Source organism: Arctopsyche grandis, chromosome 7, assembly GCF_051622035.1.
Source record: "Arctopsyche grandis isolate Sample6627 chromosome 7, ASM5162203v2, whole genome shotgun sequence".
In the NCBI taxonomy this organism is placed as follows: domain Eukaryota; kingdom Metazoa; phylum Arthropoda; class Insecta; order Trichoptera; family Hydropsychidae; genus Arctopsyche; species Arctopsyche grandis.
Genome location: NC_135361.1, coordinates 21,518,446 through 21,537,407, shown reverse-complemented (window position 1 = coordinate 21,537,407; position 18,962 = coordinate 21,518,446). Strand labels below are relative to the sequence as shown.

Below are 18,962 nucleotides of genomic sequence, written 5' to 3'. Positions count from 1 at the left end.
TATCTCGTACCTATCGCGATCCTTGATCGGATAATAGTCCTCGCTAATATTTCTCCGACGGTCTGGTAGTAGTAATAATCTCATAGATTTAATATGCACGTTCGGTAGACCCTCCAGGTAATATCCTATGAGGGTTTCGATCCCTGCCCGTTCACCTGGTACGATTCGATAAATTTTATAAATACTAGTATTATACATATTGCATGTTGACTACTAACGGATTTGAAATTGGAATTGATTCATTTTTAGTCGTCGCCATAACGATAAATGAAACATTTCGAGTCAATCAATTTATCTATCATTTGTATTTTTTAATGTTGTTTTATACGGTTCATTGTTGTTTTATACGGAGCATACGTCAAACTAGCATCTATGACGTATTTTGCATCTAACGAAGATTGCAAAAAATACATTATCAGTTCTTGAATTGCATACGTACTGCTTTATCTATTTATTAACTATATACTATACTATATATAAACGATTTAACTATACCTGTTCATTACAAACGTTTGTAATGAACAGGTATAGTTAAATTTTTATGAAGTATTTCTAGTTATTTGCTGAAAAGTATAGAATGTGAAAATTGATTATAATTTTTTGATTTTTCATAGTGTCAATTTTGTATGGAACCGTTTCAACAATAATGAATACGTGCTGCGAATGAGGTGATAACTAACAAAAGTTGTATTTTACAGTATTAAAGAAAAAAACATTTTTTTATTCAGTGTGTTGATATTTTAATTGTTTTATTTTTAAATCAAAACATACATTTTACAAAGATACACACGTTTTGTTTAAAAATCAAAAATTATTGGAAACAACTAAAAAAAGAGAACACCTATAATTGGAGGTACCATTTCCGATCAACTAAAAAATTTGAAAATAAGTATTGTTAAGAATTTCAGTAACTGATACTAAGTTTCAGTTCGATTGGACGAACGGTGTTCAAAAAATCCTCAAAATACATATATGTACATACATGCTAATACACACCGACACACACACACACACATTTTTCCTAGATCTTGAAAACGGATCAGTGATCGATTCTGAGTTTGAATTTTCGCATTATCACAAAACGACATCTATTTTACTACGTACATAGATAAAGTATGAACATGTGCACTAGCAGAAAGAACGGGCACCTCTCAAAACATTTTGATACTTGAAACCACGTTATTCCACTGAGCGCGCGCAAAAATCCAAAGGTAACGTTGGCTTTCCAGTAGTAACAAGAGTGATACATATCTATAAAAAGGGGACGATTAACGTATCCACGTAACACGTTATTCTACAAAAAAAATGGATTTTGAAAAAATGCTAGTTACCAAATAATTCGCGACACGTATGTAATTATTGTCAGATATAAGCTGAAGACATTGTCACATCTATATTTTATAATCATCAAGAAAATCGAATAAATTTTTCGATTTTTGATTTGAACCCCAAACCCATCAACTTGTACGTTAGCAATCGCTTATAAACGCAATTAGCCCGTAAGCTATGCATTATTGAATTTTTAACAATACTGAACAGTTAGATAAACTGAATATGTGTGTAGAATTAGAGTCAGTTTGTTTGTTCAGTCACGTACCCCGGAGGCTGCATTCGACGGTGCATCTTCTAGCCGTGCGCTTCGTGATAACGGCGGCTCGCACTTATCGCGCTCGCTGACCGTCCGCCATATTGGCAAGATGGCGGAATGACCGCGGCCGCCATGTTGGCCGAACATAAATCGTCTGCGAGCGCCATGTGGCGGTTCACATCCCCCGAATATTAAGCGGGCGCAAGGCCATTATTAATATGGCCGACGATTAATATATTGAAACGATCGTCTTTATAGACTCGAGCGAATGATGGAGTGCCTCACTTTTTATTTTTCAACGATGGACGACACCAAAATGGCGATCGGGATAGGTATATTATACATATGTAGGTGATGTTGTTTGTATGCGTATTATGTTTGGATATGTACGGATGTTTACAAATCAATTCTGTAATGTTTGTCATACAATTGACATGCTAATTAGATCACACGTGATATGTGCTCAATTTACACCATAGATTTGTGTAGAGTGTGAAGTGGTTTGCAGCCATTTTATTGGTTTTATGTCGGTGTACATTTATACTTCTGACTATAAATCCGTGGAAAAATGTATTAGGCCAGTTATAAAAAATGGTTTTAACCGAAAATACTCGGGTTTTTAAGATAGAACTACATTGCATCGCATCTTTCTAGGAATTTATCTATTGTTTACCCCTATGTTTTCCTTAAAAAAATATTTCAAGCCATTGTGAAAATCGCCTCAATATTGGTTTCACCAGACTAGATAGCTTTGGACCAGTCATCTATGATCCAATTCTTGTATTTTTTCGCCCACTCGAGCCTTTTTTATGTTTATCTCAGAGAGCCACGGATACTTTCTGGATTTGATACCCCATAATCCAGCTTTCGTCTGAAGCTTTCTTACAAAATTTTATATTTTATTCCTTTTTTACTTCTCCAAGTCGCTTAGAAGGTTCGTTTTTGGGACTTTTAAAAACATAGTCGTTAAAATAAGATCTTGACACAGTGTTCCCTTCATTATTCTTCCCGTTTTCGATCGATTTTTATAGAACCAATCTCACAATCTCACTCACAAATAGAAATGGCAAGGATAAAAACGACCCGACAAAACCACTTCTCTTGTAACACTAATTTGCGTCAAATTGATTTATTTATTATTATTAAATAGCAAATTACTAATGGACAATTTCGTTTTTTTTTTAATAATAATTTACCCAAGGAGGAGAAAGAATGTTTAAACAATAGAGGAATTCCTAGTGAGATGCGATGCAGGTAATGGCTGTTTCAAAATTCTAAAGTATTTTAGTTTGAAATCATTTTTCACGAGTGGCCTAATACATTTTTCCACGGCCGTACATGTACATATGTGGTTATGTTGAATTTGTAAAGTTTAAAAACTTATGCTGTAAATTTGACAGTCACTTTCGCCAATATATGTATGTAATCCGTTGGCACGTTTATAATTTAAATTGTGGGCGTTTCGCTTGATAAGTCACCTCGTTCGAGTTGGCAATTTTCTTATGCACTATCGATAAATTGATCATCCCCGTTCCGATGTGTATATTGCGTACCTATGTTTGGCATTGTGCGATAGTTGTTTCGCATTTAAGTTTATTATCTAAATCTCTCGCGCTCTAACAATTTCGCACATCGATTCGCCGACGCAAAGTCCTCCGATAATGTGTAGGTAAGGTTTGCTTAGTTCATTAACGAATCTCAGTCGAGTTACTTCGACAAGAAGTTAAATTTCTCCACAAAGCTTACTACGCATTGTAAGCACGTCGTTATGGCGGTATTATTATTATCAAGTACAAAGACCTTTACATATTCGGATTTCATCATCGCACATGTATGCATATTCTATTTGAATACATGCCGTTTGAAGATTATTTTTTTGTATTCATACACATGTAGATAATCTTATTATTTTTATTATTGTACATGTTTTCGAATTGAAACATATTCTCCGTGTGTCTTAGATGCTATTTTAAGGTTAAGTTTGCATTTAGCCTTTCCCTAATGATGTATGCTATTAACCTTTTGTACTGGTATTGTATTTTAAAATTCATGTGTTTATTAATACTCGTACTTTGATGAAATGACATTTAATTTATTTTTTGCATGCCTCGTATTGAATGTTACCATACAATAAAGTTACATATTTATGTAATACGTGTATACCAAAAAAAATTATTAAATTAAAAAGAGCTTTGACTTGTAGCTCGAAGGACGAACTTTATAGTCCTGAGCGTGTTGAAGCTTTTCTCCATCTTCATCTGATCGTGGTTCAAAAACATGCAATTACATAGATGCACTGATCATCATTATATGCTACAGTCTATTCACCGTAACGGTCTTCCCATTGACTTGTGACCATATCTGGTCTAAGGTCCAGAACTCTCCTTAGCGCAGGGCTCTGTGTTATTTCCTTTCTTGCTACACGGCCTGCCCATCTTACAATGCTCATCAAATTTTTATTAATGAGGAGCCACATTCTTCTTAGAAGAGGGTTTGTGTCTCCTTATACTCAACTTATTTTATTAATAATATCAGAGCAAGGTTTTGTCGAATATAATTATCATCTCCGATAGCACTTTTAAAATATCAGTTGCTAAATATCATTTATTTGCCGGGAAAACTCCGTTTCATCAAGGATATTTACACATATTAAATTTCCCAAACGGCCCATTTAAATTGTTTCTATAATATTTTTATTTATTAAATTGAATTGTCAATTAGATATATACATATGTGTTTTTATAATACATAACTACAACTCTCAATCCCTTTCAATTCATGTTTTTATTTGTATTATAGTAATGTACATATATATAATATGTATTGCAGTATTTAACTATAAAGTCATATAATGTTAAAAATTAGTAAAATTTTAATGAAAGCTGTCGTCCGTATTCTCCGTGGAACAATTTTCAATTTTCTGTATTTTATGAAATGACATTAAAATTATTAATATGCGTACCCTGAGCACAACCCAAAAGCTCTTAGGCTCTCTCTACCCTCATCCACATTATCATATCGCAATTATAAACTTATGTGTATACCTATGTATTTTTTATTAAAAAAAAAATCATCCGTATGGATGAAATAATGGCATGTGTCTGTCCATGTTTGGCCCATTTCCGGCTTTCGGCGTTGCCCTATTGAAAAATTTAATACGGAAAAGCAAAAAAAAAAAAAAATCCGGCATTGAAAAACGAAACTGTGCCGTGCCGTACCTATGCGTCGTGTTTTATTTGTCTTGGGCCAGCTTTTCGCGGATATTCTGTAAACCGGGAAATGCGACCGACCCCCACAGAAGGAAATGGACCGCGACTGGGACGAAATAAATCCGGACAGGCTCCCGTCGACCGGTCCGGTCGGTTCGGCCCTGCTAGTTTCGGGCCGACTCCCATTTGTAAGGCTCTTTTCGGCCGCGTTTAATTAAAGTTTCGGTTTCCGTTGCGCCAGGGTTAATTAATGCACCGGATGATGCAATTCTTTCTCGTTTATTGTTGCCGGGTCCCCCTTTGTTCTCGTCGCGTCGTCGTCGTCGTGCACTATGCGGTTCGCTATCCTGCGTTTATTTTTATTTGTTTTTGAGATTTTTTTGTTGTTTTTTTTCATACACTTCATTTTCATCCATTTCAATTATTTTGCATCCAGGCTGTTTCGTTCGTCATTATTTTTTTACTTTCTTTTTGTGTATTGTTTTGTTTTGTCTAATATTTAAAGTGCTTTTTTCATTACTGTGAGTTTGATAGTGCGGCGAATGAAACTTGAAAATATTTTCGCTATATAAACGTGCTGAATCATTTCAATTGGTTTATATTTAAGTACCTCGCGTAGTCTTGTACATATGTATGTATGTGTTTTAGAATATATTTTTAGTATGCACTTGCTGTAATTTTCTGCATGTATTGATTAACGTGTGACTTAGCATAAGTATGTACGTATGAAGTATTTTGAACACATCCTTGAATGTTTGTGTCTCTTGTTGTGTGGGAATTGCTTTTAATTACGTAGGATGAATAGTGAGAATGATTTTTATTTACGTAGGATGAATATTTTGTTTGAAACTTCTCAAAAGTTATTTCTCATTGGTCGTATTGTATAATGTTTTCAATTGTAAATTTTGCGAATTCTGTATTGAGATGGGTTATTCAAATTAAATAACTTCTGAGTAAATATTTCCAACTATTTCAGATAATGATATCCGAAAATCAACAAGAAGATTATTTGAATATCTCCTATTCAACATTTGAGTTTTGTTTTTTCCTCGAATACATACATACATAGTATGTATGTGTGTATTTTCATTTTTCATAAATCAACTTTGTATGTCTGTACATATGTACATATGTATTTACTTTCTAATTTAAAAAAATACGTATGGAAACTGCACTGAATTTCACTTTATTTGATAATGCTCTACACATTATTAAACGTTTTCAAACTCTTATCATCTATGAATTTAAAATTATCGCTTAAATTTTCTTATTGTTCCTATTAAATTTTTGAAATTACAATTCGAAAGTAGCTTCGATACAACGAATGACTGTGTTCATACAATTTTACTCCCAAAAAATGAAAAGCCTTGCCCATTATCATCATCTCTTTCATTTTACGAAATTTATCGTCAGCCATAAATCAACCTTTATACCAGAGTGCGTCGCCAAAACTCGAGCCTCTCCGAACTTTTTGATCATACCTGAAATAATAAATCGTTTCAATCGTCCAATTAATCACGAAACGTCACGGCAGCGCGACAAACGACTCTAATAAATGTATCTAAGTACTCACTTACTACAATTTAGAAATTGCTTCGATTGTGTGTGTGTGTGTGTGTGTTTGCTCTTTATTTTTATTATATTAGACATATGTACTAAAATAAAAACAATTGTATTTATTCTCCTTCATTCGTAGCATTATCAGTACATAAATTACGCACCCAAAAACAAACTTTTGTTTATTTATTTTATTCCTTCGTCCGCGGGGCGATCCATCATAATATATATTCGAGGGTGTTCAGGGGCGTGCGAGGGCGGCTCACCTCTCGTTCTTAGGGCGGCACTAGGAAGGACGGGAATAGGGCGTGAGAGAAGGGGAGGCAAATGTAAACGAGTTTGAAGATTTCGCCGCCGAGATTGCAGGATCGGTTATTAGTTTTTGTTTTTTGCAAAAACAGCTGTGACTCGGCCGCGGGGTCATAAATTTTACATTCGGAGCCAGGGCGGCGCTCCCCATCTCTTTTATTATGCAAATGAAACTCTCGCGCACAACAATGAATTCAATATTTTGTCAAAATTTAAATCTTCACATTCCTTCGTCGAGGGCGAGGGCTTAATTAAAAGCCAAACCCCCTGGTCCTCCTCGCAACTCATTCCCTTTCCTTCTATCTCTCTCTCTCTCCTATCATGTTATATGTATGTATGTATGTATACCATCCTTCTGCGCTATGGTCCGTTTGCCCTCTGCGTTTCCGTTTCCGCGGATGAATAAAGAGGAAGCTCCAGTTTTATTTGTCACTCGACTAATGCGGATTTTTTTTTTAAATGTTGATCCAACTCGAATTGAATAAATACCCCTTCGGATGCATTCATTGCAGTGTTTACAATAAATTTGGTTAATTTTGTTATGTTAAATGTGTATTGCCAAAGCGAAAAAACATTTTTGTGAATAATGTGTTTTAAATTTTGAGCGATTTGGTTATCAAGAATGATTTACATGTTGTAAAGAGTTTAAGGTGTAATTTACATAAATTGCTACCCTATGGAAATAATTGTTTCAGCATCTAAAACAAATAAATCTGATAAAATATCTGATTGTTTGTATTGTACGTTTATGTACACCTACACATTTACATAAATATAAAGTCCATTTGAATTTATTTTCATGTTATGCATAAAAGAAAATGGGTATTTTATGAGCCAATCTTGATTTAATATCTTTAAAATTTTACTATCGACTATGTACATACATATGTATATTTACAACCACACTATTACTTGAAAACATTCGGGAATTCGAGTAATAAGTTTCGAATTCTATCGGGATTTAATTATGTAGTTATATACATACATATGTACATATATTTCGCTCTATCACTGTTGTTAATATTCTGGCATGTTTCGAATGCGAGGTCAACTCTATCGAGATATAATCCACTTCTATTACTTAAATATTATATTTCGTATTGATTTACAGTTTTGTTTTATAACGAAGTACAAAATTGTAAATTTAAATCAGTATTGATTGTTTTGAAAATATATAAATTGAGAAGCCAATTGATAATAATATAAATATGAAATCAAAACAAAGAATGCCCATCTCGTCTTTACAAACAAATTCTTTTTGTGGATATTATTCCTTCTGTGGATTGTACAAACATATGTATTTACACTTCTACAGTGAGTTTATATCTATCTGTAGATAGTCTATTACATTGGTATCCGTAAAACTGTATAAATATTTATTTATATCAACATTATATGAACTCATCTGTGAAATAGGGATCGTATAATATTTAATTTCATTTTTTATTAATTTTATTTGAATTATTCAAGATAGAATTCTCTTCAAATAACAATCTTGCGAGAGAAAGAAATGTATTTGTACATTTGTTTTTTTCATTATCCTTGTTAGGGTTGTTTTCGATTTTTCTTTTCATATTGAATGCATATGTTCATAGAAAGTGTATTTTTCTAGTTGCTATACATATTTTTTTTCTACATGTATATTACTGTTTTATTTTATGAACAGTGAATGTATCCCTTTATAAAGTAAATTTCAAGACCTTTTATTGAAAATGTCACTATTGTGGAACTCTCGGGCATTTTATTGCGCCTTTTCGTCCTTTTTTGCCACGTTTCAAAGTTATTAGAGAAAAGGTTTGGCTATTAAAAATTTACCGCTTTCCGTTACAGCTCGAAACGTGTTCCCGCTTGGTTTTCGTCTATTTTTCTTTATTGTTTTATTTTTGTCAAATTTCAAAACTCAATTTCCCTTGCTTCATTATGACAATTAGAGTTGACGTATATATTTTTTTATTTTTTGGCCAAACGTACCCGGAGCTCCAGGTTCCGTTTCCGTCCTCTCTCTCCCGTTCTATTCTCGCACGACGTTGTATACTCATAAATAACATTTTCAGAAGGAAATTAAATTTGATTCTGATATTGAATGTTTCCACTTTTTTTTAATCTATGAAATATTGGCCTTCTTATCTGTATTTTATAAAGTTACGTAAAGTTTTATTTTCTTTTATTTTCAGGAATCGTTTGGAGAACAATGCCGAACACTGGTCCGCTTTATTGCTTTCCTTGAGGGAACTCATCGAATGGGTCATTCGCAAGGATACGGAATTGAGTGGACTTGGTCCTGCAGCAGGAGATGTCGCATCATTGCTCAAACAACAGGTAAATTTAATGTTATTACATATATGTCCATATTTTCAATATTGTATTATAATATATTAGGAATTCCGAGTGTATTTAAGATTGAAAACTCTACGAGATTTGAATTAAATTTTTATCGAAAAACGTGCGCAGTTCGTCGTTTCATATTGCTATTTAATGGTGATTTATTCGAAAATATGTTTTTGTTTTGTCGCTTGTGTTTATACGGTAGATATGCTGATGTGTTTGTGTGTACATATTTATTTATGTATGTCTTATTCAAAATTTTAAACGCGCTAAATCCAATTTTTCCAGTACGCGAAAATGGAACCGTTGCTTGTCGATTTTAATTTGGTGGAAAGTCATTCGTTCCCTACGACCGTTCGTTTTTCATCATTTCGGGATTATAATTCAGCTTGTTTTTTTTTGTCGTTTGACCTACCTCTCTTTTTTTGAAAATAACTTTTTTGCATTTTTTTTGCACGATCGTAAAATTGCGTGTATCGCGCTACATTGAGTTTAGTGCTCTTTCGCTTTTTACTTTTTGCCCGTTAAATTGACCACTATGCTAGAATAAAATATATCCCTCGGTTACGAGAAGATGCAGACGTTTGTGCTATAAATTCCTTCACGTTGTTTTCGTACAAGCTGTAAAATGTCTCAGGCGCAATGATTAAATGTTAAATATTCCAAATTATTCAATAGCTTATGATTTTTACATTAGGTATATTTATACAAACAACATCAATTTTATAGATTATTTTCAAGACACCAAGTTATCATATAAACATAAATAAAATAAAAATAACATATAAATATAGAATGTTACATTATACAAAGAAAAAAGGCGTAGATCAATGCAGACTAACAGCAAATAACTACAATTTATAATTTAATGATGATTCAATTAAAGCAGCATATTATATTAACTAAACAAATCAGACAGGAAATATAGCAACTAGATAGTTTTAGACATATGTATGTATGGAGATGATGAGACGATCATGTTGGAACTTGCAATTAAAGGAGAGAACAAACAGCGAGATTTTATATAGTATATACGTGTCGAAGATATTTGTAGACATTTTTTGAGGATTTTTTACCAATTCATCATAAGATTTATAGAAATGTTTTCCCTTATACTAATGTAATATCGTGTCTCTATGGCGTATCTTACGAACCACAAGGTACTGTGGCAAAAGCACATGTTTAACTGATTATTGATAAAGCGATTCTACATACAATAAATTGACTGTAAATACAATACCAGAGTTGAAAAGTCCTTTGTATTAGGATAGGTAGAGGATGCTGAAAATTTGAAAATATGAAAATAAAAAAAAATATATATATATTCAATGGCTGGAAAATCCACCAAGTGACATCTGGTGCGAGGGAAATGAAATATTACGAAACGACGACGGGAACGTTCGTTCGTTATTCGAAAATTATTGGACGTCGATCTAGAAATATCGACGACTTCATATTGAAATAACTGGCTGTGTGCGAAAATGATGAAATTTTTCTCCGCCGGAAACTTTCAACACAATGCGAATTATATCAAATATATTTTCACGAAAACCGTACACTATATCTATGTACATATGTACATTTAATTTACAATACACATTAATTTGTCACTCTTTGAGCACGTTGTAATATACCATGAACTTTTTTCTATCCCATTTCGTTGATCTCATACAAATGATTCACTGACGGTTGACGATATACATATTATTTTCATCTTGAAATAATATTAATAATATGTATATCGATTTCGTTTAGTATTGTACAGTTTGTTCGACGAACTTTGTGTTAGCTGCACTACGACTCTGAAAGGCCGGTACATTTGATAGCTGTCGCTGAAGTTGATTTTGCCCGAGTGGTTTTGGTTCTCTATTGAGCTAAATCCCCTCCAACCCCCATAGAATATTATTTATATACGTAGGTCTATATAGATATACAAATACATATGTATACATATATTCTGGGGAATATTGTTGAAACGTTTAAGCTTCCATTCGAGTTTCGGTAACTTTAGCTTTTACTATCGCCTGAGCGTTCACCCGTGCGCATATTTACCAGATGGACAAACCGTTAACTTGTGCAATTTCAGATTTATATATTTATTTTACCCCTCTAGGCTGTATTGCCGCCACGATTTTATGTTTATCATTTTTTTTTAATATATAAATGTGTATGGACACATTAGCCGTTTTATAAAGTGGATCGTTTATTTCGTTTTATGTCTGTGTGCATATTGTATTTATAGTTTAACCTTTAATTCGTTATAGCTGCGAGACGCGTTAAAAAGTTTAAATTATGACGGATACTTCACATTTTACTTTGGCCGGCGCGTTAAAAAGTTACAAAGCGCTTTTCTTTTCGAGAATACTTTAATGCTGCATAATATATCAAAACGTTTTTTACTGTCTCGGAAAATTGCTGAATTCCTCTCGATTTTATTAATATTGATCGTTATTTTGTAATGTAATGAGTATTTCTTTGAAAAGTTTTAAGAACTGTCTCCTTCTCTATACTGTTTTACTTTATCTATGTATGTTTTTTGTAGTGTTGAAGCGGAATGCTTACATTAAAATTCTTCATACATCACACGATTTTTGTATACCTTTTGCATACCGTAGACGTTCTACTTAGTTCGTACGTTGTTTGCGATTAAATAAATCTTCTGTAGTGTGAAAACCTCATTTTTTTATTTGATGTCTGTATTTTTTACACGACTTCTGATAAATGTAATGAAGGTTGGTTTTCTGTATACTTATGTATTTAAACTTGAACAGTGAATGAGTATATGAATGCCAATACTCATTGTTCGTACTTAAAAAGAAAAAAACAAATTTCGGTCGATTTCTCCTTGTAAGTTTTGACTTCGAAAGCTCATTAAGGCCGAGTTTTTATTTTCGGGTTGAGACGTTTCGGATTTTTAGCTTTAAAAAATGCGCCTTTGGACTTTGCGAGTATAGCCGTCGGCCTCCTCTGTTTAATTTATTTTTTTAAACTTTAAAGCTGAAACAAATATGTATTGAATCGATTCTCGCAATTTAATTGTTAAATATTTTTCGAAAATTGTTTCTATGGAATACATTTTCGCTGCTCTTTATCATATTTCAAATTATCTTGTGTATGTAGTTGCCATTATATTTCAAAAATAATCTATATACTATACATATGTATATGTATGTATAATATATACAAATCAATGTTTATGATTTTTGGAACTGTGTACCATACCTATACATATATATTAAAAAGTATCTAAAAATAAAACACGTATCAGTAAAACAGTGGTGTGTCGTTTGATATAAACCTATTGATTATTTTCGGTATCAATTGAAAATTTCCTGTGAAAAGCTGCATATATCACAAAATGCAAATTTTACAGGAAAGCAAAAAAAAACATCTGTCTTCCGTAATAATACAAAAACACTTTATTTAATGCTTTTTTATATAAAAATACTGTCCTGGATATTTTTTTTTCCTCCAAAAATGCTTGCTCATGTACTACTTTTTGGCGCTCATTTTATGTGACTTGGATTTTTTTTCACATCCAATAAAAACTTCATCTATTGTTACTACGTACATAGATAAAGTAAAAAGTGAGCATGTTATACATAGGTACGTGGTCTGAACTATCATTTTCAACACAGGACATATGCAGTTTTTCCCGGGAGGTTTTCAATTGCGACATAATAAATGAGATTCAATTGAGCCAAAATCAGTTTGCTCTTTTGTGGCTAAACATTTAACTATGTACATATGTATGTATGCGGTCTCCGTCACGGGCCCGAATGAGAAACGCCCGAAAACGCAAATATCGGAAGGCAAAGATCGAAAATCGAAAGATCTTAAGTCGAAAGATCAAAAATAAAAAGGTGCATAGTAAACGGTACATACTCACTTAATTTGCGCGAGCAGGATACAACAGGAACAAGAGGAACAGGCTTTTCCTCTCGTATTAATGTGCGCGCGCAGAATCTTTCGACTTAAGATCTTTCGATTTTCGATCTTTGCCTTCCGATATTTGCGTTTTCGGGCGTTTAACATTCGGGACCGTGAGGTAGACCCGTATGTATGTATGTATCCTACAATCTTGGATTTTTGTTTAGAAATAAAATTCCAATGTTGCTATTCTACGTCAAAGCTGTTTGTTTCGTCGTTTGAATGTTACACAATACATTTGCTACCACCCATCCCTCGGACATTACAGCGTTTTGTAATGTGTCAAAGAGGGCTGCTGCCACCCTGACATTAATGACATTTTCTCGTAATTTGGTATTCGAGCAAAATTTTCGATTTAAAACTTGCCTGTCGTTTATAACTCGGCACCTGTTCGCAAGTTGCGCGAGTTTCGCACCTTCGAGACATCACTCTCGCATTATTCTCAGAATGGTGTCATCGTAATTTTAATTTTTGTTTAGTTGCCGCCAGCAAATAATTAATTTTCTCTCCTCTTGTTCTCCCTCTCCTTACTTTCCGTGCCGTCTCTTCGGGACCACTCTCGTTCGTTCGCAATACCCACATATATATATGTATGTAGGTATACTATACATATCTCACAGGAAACGGTAGGGCTCTCTCCTTCCCGCCTAAATTATGAATAATGTTTAAATTATTCACCGCTACGTATTACCACCGCACACGCCGTAATATAATGTGATATTTTCCATGCAGCGGCTCGGCTGCAATACTATAAATTACTTTGTGGCCGTTGCAGCCGGTCCCACACTTTGAGAATCGCACTCTCTCTCGCTCTTTATGGCGATACGTTCGTTCGGTATGCCCCGAACGGGTTCAATTGAATTGAAATGGAATATTTTTGGAGTACTGAAAAGTTTTTCTTGTTTGTTTGCAGGACGATCATCGAGCTTTCAGAAAGCAGCTGGAGGACAAGAGACCTGTCGTCGAGAGCAATCTGCTGAGCGGCCGTCAGTACATCGCTAACGAACCACCCCTTTCAGATACCAGCGATAGTGAAGGTGAGTCGGTTTCAATGCTTGTCCGCAAACTTCTACTTGAATTAATGGCCTTTTCTATCCGTCCACTTCATTCTATGTGTAAGTTTATCGAACGGAATTTTCCTGTTGAAAATTCTTTTTTAATATAGTTCAGTTTTTTTTTTGGTACACACGTACATACATTCGAGTTCGCTTTGAATTTAGTGAGAAATGTGTAACAGATGGAAATTTGCCGCTCGAGAAACTGTGTAAGCTACGGTAAAGTTCGCTAATGCTGAATGCTACCTGAAACTCCTTCAAGAATACTTTATGGCAACTCTTCAAGTTGTATGAATGAGCGTGGAAAGTGAGGGGTAAAATAAACACGGATAATTCAATTGGAGATTTTTTTCATACAAAATTTCGTAAACGAAAGTGAACAATCTTGAATTTCATCGTTCGTTTTTAGACTCGATTTGATTTAATTGAGATTTTAGGTTCATTTAATTGTTCATGTTTTGATTAGACGTAATCATTTAAGTTGAGTAGCCAGCAACATAGCTTATTGTAAAATGCTACCAACTGACGGGTCACGGGTTAGAGCCCTGATCCAGTATTGCTGGCCAGATTTTGAATATACGGATGGACTCCAGGTCGGTCGTTTCCTATGAAAGTTTGCCAATTTATCTGATTTCATTATTAAAATGATTCCTATCAAATTGGCCACCTACCTTCATTTGTCACCATTATTTGAATTTAATTTAAAATTAATAATAATATTATACATTTGTATACAGTACATACATATATACGCCTTGGCACAATCCAGTAATATTAAATTAATTAAAACTTTCTTATATGAAAATCACATCAAGTCAAGGATTTCAAATACATGAAAAAATGTACACACATATGTAAATGTAACGTTAGTCTTAAAATATTGATGTCAGACACTTTGTCTACAGGTACATTATTTTCGATTTATAATTCCATTTTTTTTTAAACTTTTATAAAATTAGCTGGCAACATTTTATCATAGACTTTCTCGGAGATTACACAATTCTCCATTTAAAAAATCTTTTGATAGACGCTATTTTAAATTACATCTTATCGACCTTCGTGTCATTCTTTTTTCAAATTTAAATACTATACATATGTATGTATGTATGTATATATTTATTTATTTTTGTATCTTTATATTAATCCTTATGTATGTATGTATGTACATTGTAAACTAATCCTGACAACTTAAATCAGCGTTTGCGGTTATAGACGTTCCAAATTAACCTATGTAATTCCGCACGACCTTGCTTCTAATATCCAGTGGGTACACACAATATTGTACGTCTATACATTCCAGTTTAATTCAATAGTCACTGTTCTGTGTTAATTTTCTGTATACAATGTACAGGGTGTCTGTGTAGATTATTCCAAGGGAGGGGGGGGGGGATGGTTACCGGAAAGCGTCGTAGTCGAAAGTCGAAGCCTCCGCGTCAGATATGCCATTGTCCAATTAACAGACCAGGCTTAATCGGGTTAGACAAGTAAAGCCGGCCGCCAGACACAGTCTTAGTTTGTAATCTTGAGGGGACTTTAATTTGGCCGGCATCTATCTATCCATCCCGACCCCACCCGGTATGGTGATCTTTGGTCCCGTACCCGTCGCTACGCACCCCCATAGTTTTCCCCCTCATAACCGTGTCACTGTTTGAATCAAACCCTTGATTGCGTTTGCGGGTTTGTTTGTTGAATTCGTTATGTGTGTCTTTTGGTCGATGAAGTTGTTTAGGGTCTAAGTTTTGGCTATTTTTTGCAATGCTCTTCCATAAATGGGCGTTTTTTAATTTTAAAAATTTAATGCTTTCTAAATTTAACTCTTGTACACAGACATTGTATTTCCATTTTTGAATTTGTGTCGAATTTTTACTGGAAAAATTCAGGTTTTTTTACATTTCAAGATAATTTATGTTAAACATAAATTACCTTGAAAGGAAAAACCTGAATTATTCCAACATCTACAATCTTAAAATTCGATACAGATTCTAAAATTGACATAAAATACCCATATAACATGCATACGTACATATGTGCACCAAGCTAACGATATATTTATTTTAGTAAATTCGGGATAATCATGGTTAAAAAACATGTTTATGAAAAAGTGTAGATTTCATTTGATGTATCGAGATAATTACTAATTTATATTATCGTTTAAAAAATCATTTATATTATCGTTTATCTTACGAAAAGTGTTCTTTGGTAGGTAAATTCTATGTATATGGACACATTCATATGTTCTAACAGCTGACATCATGTATGTACATATGTACATGTCAAGCAAAACCGATTTTCCTTGACCAATGTGGAAATATTGACGCATGAAGTGACGTCACGATAGTGAGTGCACGTGTACTTACGAAAGTGCACATGCGCATATTAATATTTCCTGAAACGTCATATTGTGACAATAATAGCTCGATGCAAGCAATGTTTCACTGTATCGTCTCTCTCTGTAATGTATGTATACATACATCCCCACACTGAACCACCGCTCACTCTACGTCTACAGTATGATGTGTCACAAATAAAAAAGGTTACATTTGAAACCATCTACATCCACATCTACAGTATGATGTGTCACAAATAAAAAAGGTTACATTTGAAACCATCTACATCTACATCTACAGTATGATGTGTCACAAATAAAAAAGGTTACATGGGATGTTTACGCCTCGTTTAAAATAAACAAACGTCCATTATCAATCGGCAACAACTATGGTGTTTCCCTTCTCTGCGCTGTCAGTCGATGTCGGCCGGGCATTAGCGTAATGAAAACAAGAAGATGAAGCAGTCGAACGAGCGGGGACAACCCGCGGACCGTAACAACCCTTCGGCCACAAAGTGGGTGGTGGGTGGGGCGGGTGGTCGGTCGGTCGGTAGGGTTAGAGCGACCCGTGTGCCTTTGAAAACCGAACGATGAATTTATTTCCTCCCTTCGACACGGATCGACGACCCGTCTTCTGTTTATCCTGCCCCAGCTCTTTATAATGGGTACCATTGAAATTAATTTGTATTTATTGCCAACCACTGTAATTGTGTCTAACCTCTGAAATTTTAATCGCTTTGAATTCGGGACGAGTTTCGCCAGCTCAACGATGTTACTGAAATTTTCTGCTTTGTATGTGTTATACAACTTATGTATATGTAGTATTACTTTTTTGAATTGCCTTTTTCTTGTTTATATTTTGTGCCGTGAAATATTTTGTACATGATGTATGGTTCAGTGTTTATATTAAAATTCTTATATTAAAAATATTAAGCCTAAATTACTGTAAACCTTAATAGATATATTAAATATTTTATGCGACAAACATTGTGATTTTTTAATGAAGTACTGAGTTCATTTGCTATATTATGATTTTTTACGTATTTTCTTGAAACTTATTTAAGGTTTTTATATTATAGTCGAACCGATTTAACATGAGACTTACGTAAAATATATGTAAAGCTGTTTGTTTCGTCGTTTGAATGTTACACAATACATTTGCTACCACCCATCCCTCGGACATTACAGCGTTTTGTAATGTGTCAAAGAGGGCTGCTGCCACCCTGACATTAATGACATTTTCTCGTAATTTGGTATTCGAGCAAAATTTTCGATTTAAAACTTGCCTGTCGTTTATAACTCGGCACCTGTTCGCAAGTTGCGCGAGTTTCGCACCTTCGAGACATCACTCTCGCATTATTCTCAGAATGGTGTCATCGTAATTTTAATTTTTGTTTAGTTGCCGCCAGCAAATAATTAATTTTCTCTCCTCTTGTTCTCCCTCTCCTTACTTTCCGTGCCGTCTCTTCGGGACCACTCTCGTTCGTTCGCAATACCCACATATATATATGTATGTAGGTATACAACTCGAATGTATGTACACACGTACATACATTCGAGTTCGCTTTGAATTTAGTGAGAAATGTGTAACAGATGGAAATTTGCCGCTCGAGAAACTGTGTAAGCTACGGTAAAGTTCGCTAATGCTGAATGCTACCTGAAACTCCTTCAAGAATACTTTATGGCAACTCTTCAAGTTGTATGAATGAGCGTGGAAAGTGAGGGGTAAAATAAACACGGATAATTCAATTGGAGATTTTTTTCATACAAAATTTCGTAAACGAAAGTGAACAATCTTGAATTTCATCGTTCGTTTTTAGACTCGATTTGATTTAATTGAGATTTTAGGTTCATTTAATTGTTCATGTTTTGATTAGACGTAATCATTTAAGTTGAGTAGCCAGCAACATAGCTTATTGTAAAATGCTACCAACTGACGGGTCACGGGTTAGAGCCCTGATCCAGTATTGCTGGCCAGATTTTGAATATACGGATGGACTCCAGGTCGGTCGTTTCCTATGAAAGTTTGCCAATTTATCTGATTTCATTATTAAAATGATTCCTATCAAATTGGCCACCTACCTTCATTTGTCACCATTATTTGAATTTAATTTAAAATTAATAATAATATTATACATTTGTATACAGTACATACATATATACGCCTTGGCACAATCCAGTAATATTAAATTAATTAAAACTTTCTTATATGAAAATCACATCAAGTCAAGGATTTCAAATACATGAAAAAATGTACACACATATGTAAATGTAACGTTAGTCTTAAAATATTGATGTCAGACACTTTGTCTACAGGTACATTATTTTCGATTTATAATTCCATTTTTTTTTAAACTTTTATAAAATTAGCTGGCAACATTTTATCATAGACTTTCTCGGAGATTACACAATTCTCCATTTAAAAAATCTTTTGATAGACGCTATTTTAAATTACATCTTATCGACCTTCGTGTCATTCTTTTTTCAAATTTAAATACTATACATATGTATGTATGTATGTATATATTTATTTATTTTTGTATCTTTATATTAATCCTTATGTATGTATGTATGTACATTGTAAACTAATCCTGACAACTTAAATCAGCGTTTGCGGTTATAGACGTTCCAAATTAACCTATGTAATTCCGCACGACCTTGCT

At 33.9% G+C, this 18,962-nt stretch overlaps 1 protein-coding gene across 1 annotated transcript in view; it reads left to right on the top strand.

Moving 5' to 3' along the window:
• Positions 1–18,962, top strand: part of Dys (Dystrophin) — a 580,264-nt gene that overhangs the window by 457,220 nt on the left and 104,082 nt on the right. The window contains exons 40-41 of the mRNA XM_077434849.1: positions 8,838–8,982; positions 13,832–13,955. Of these exons, the coding sequence (XP_077290975.1) occupies positions 8,838–8,982; positions 13,832–13,955 (269 nt within the window). The remainder of the gene's footprint in view (positions 1–8,837; positions 8,983–13,831; positions 13,956–18,962) is intronic.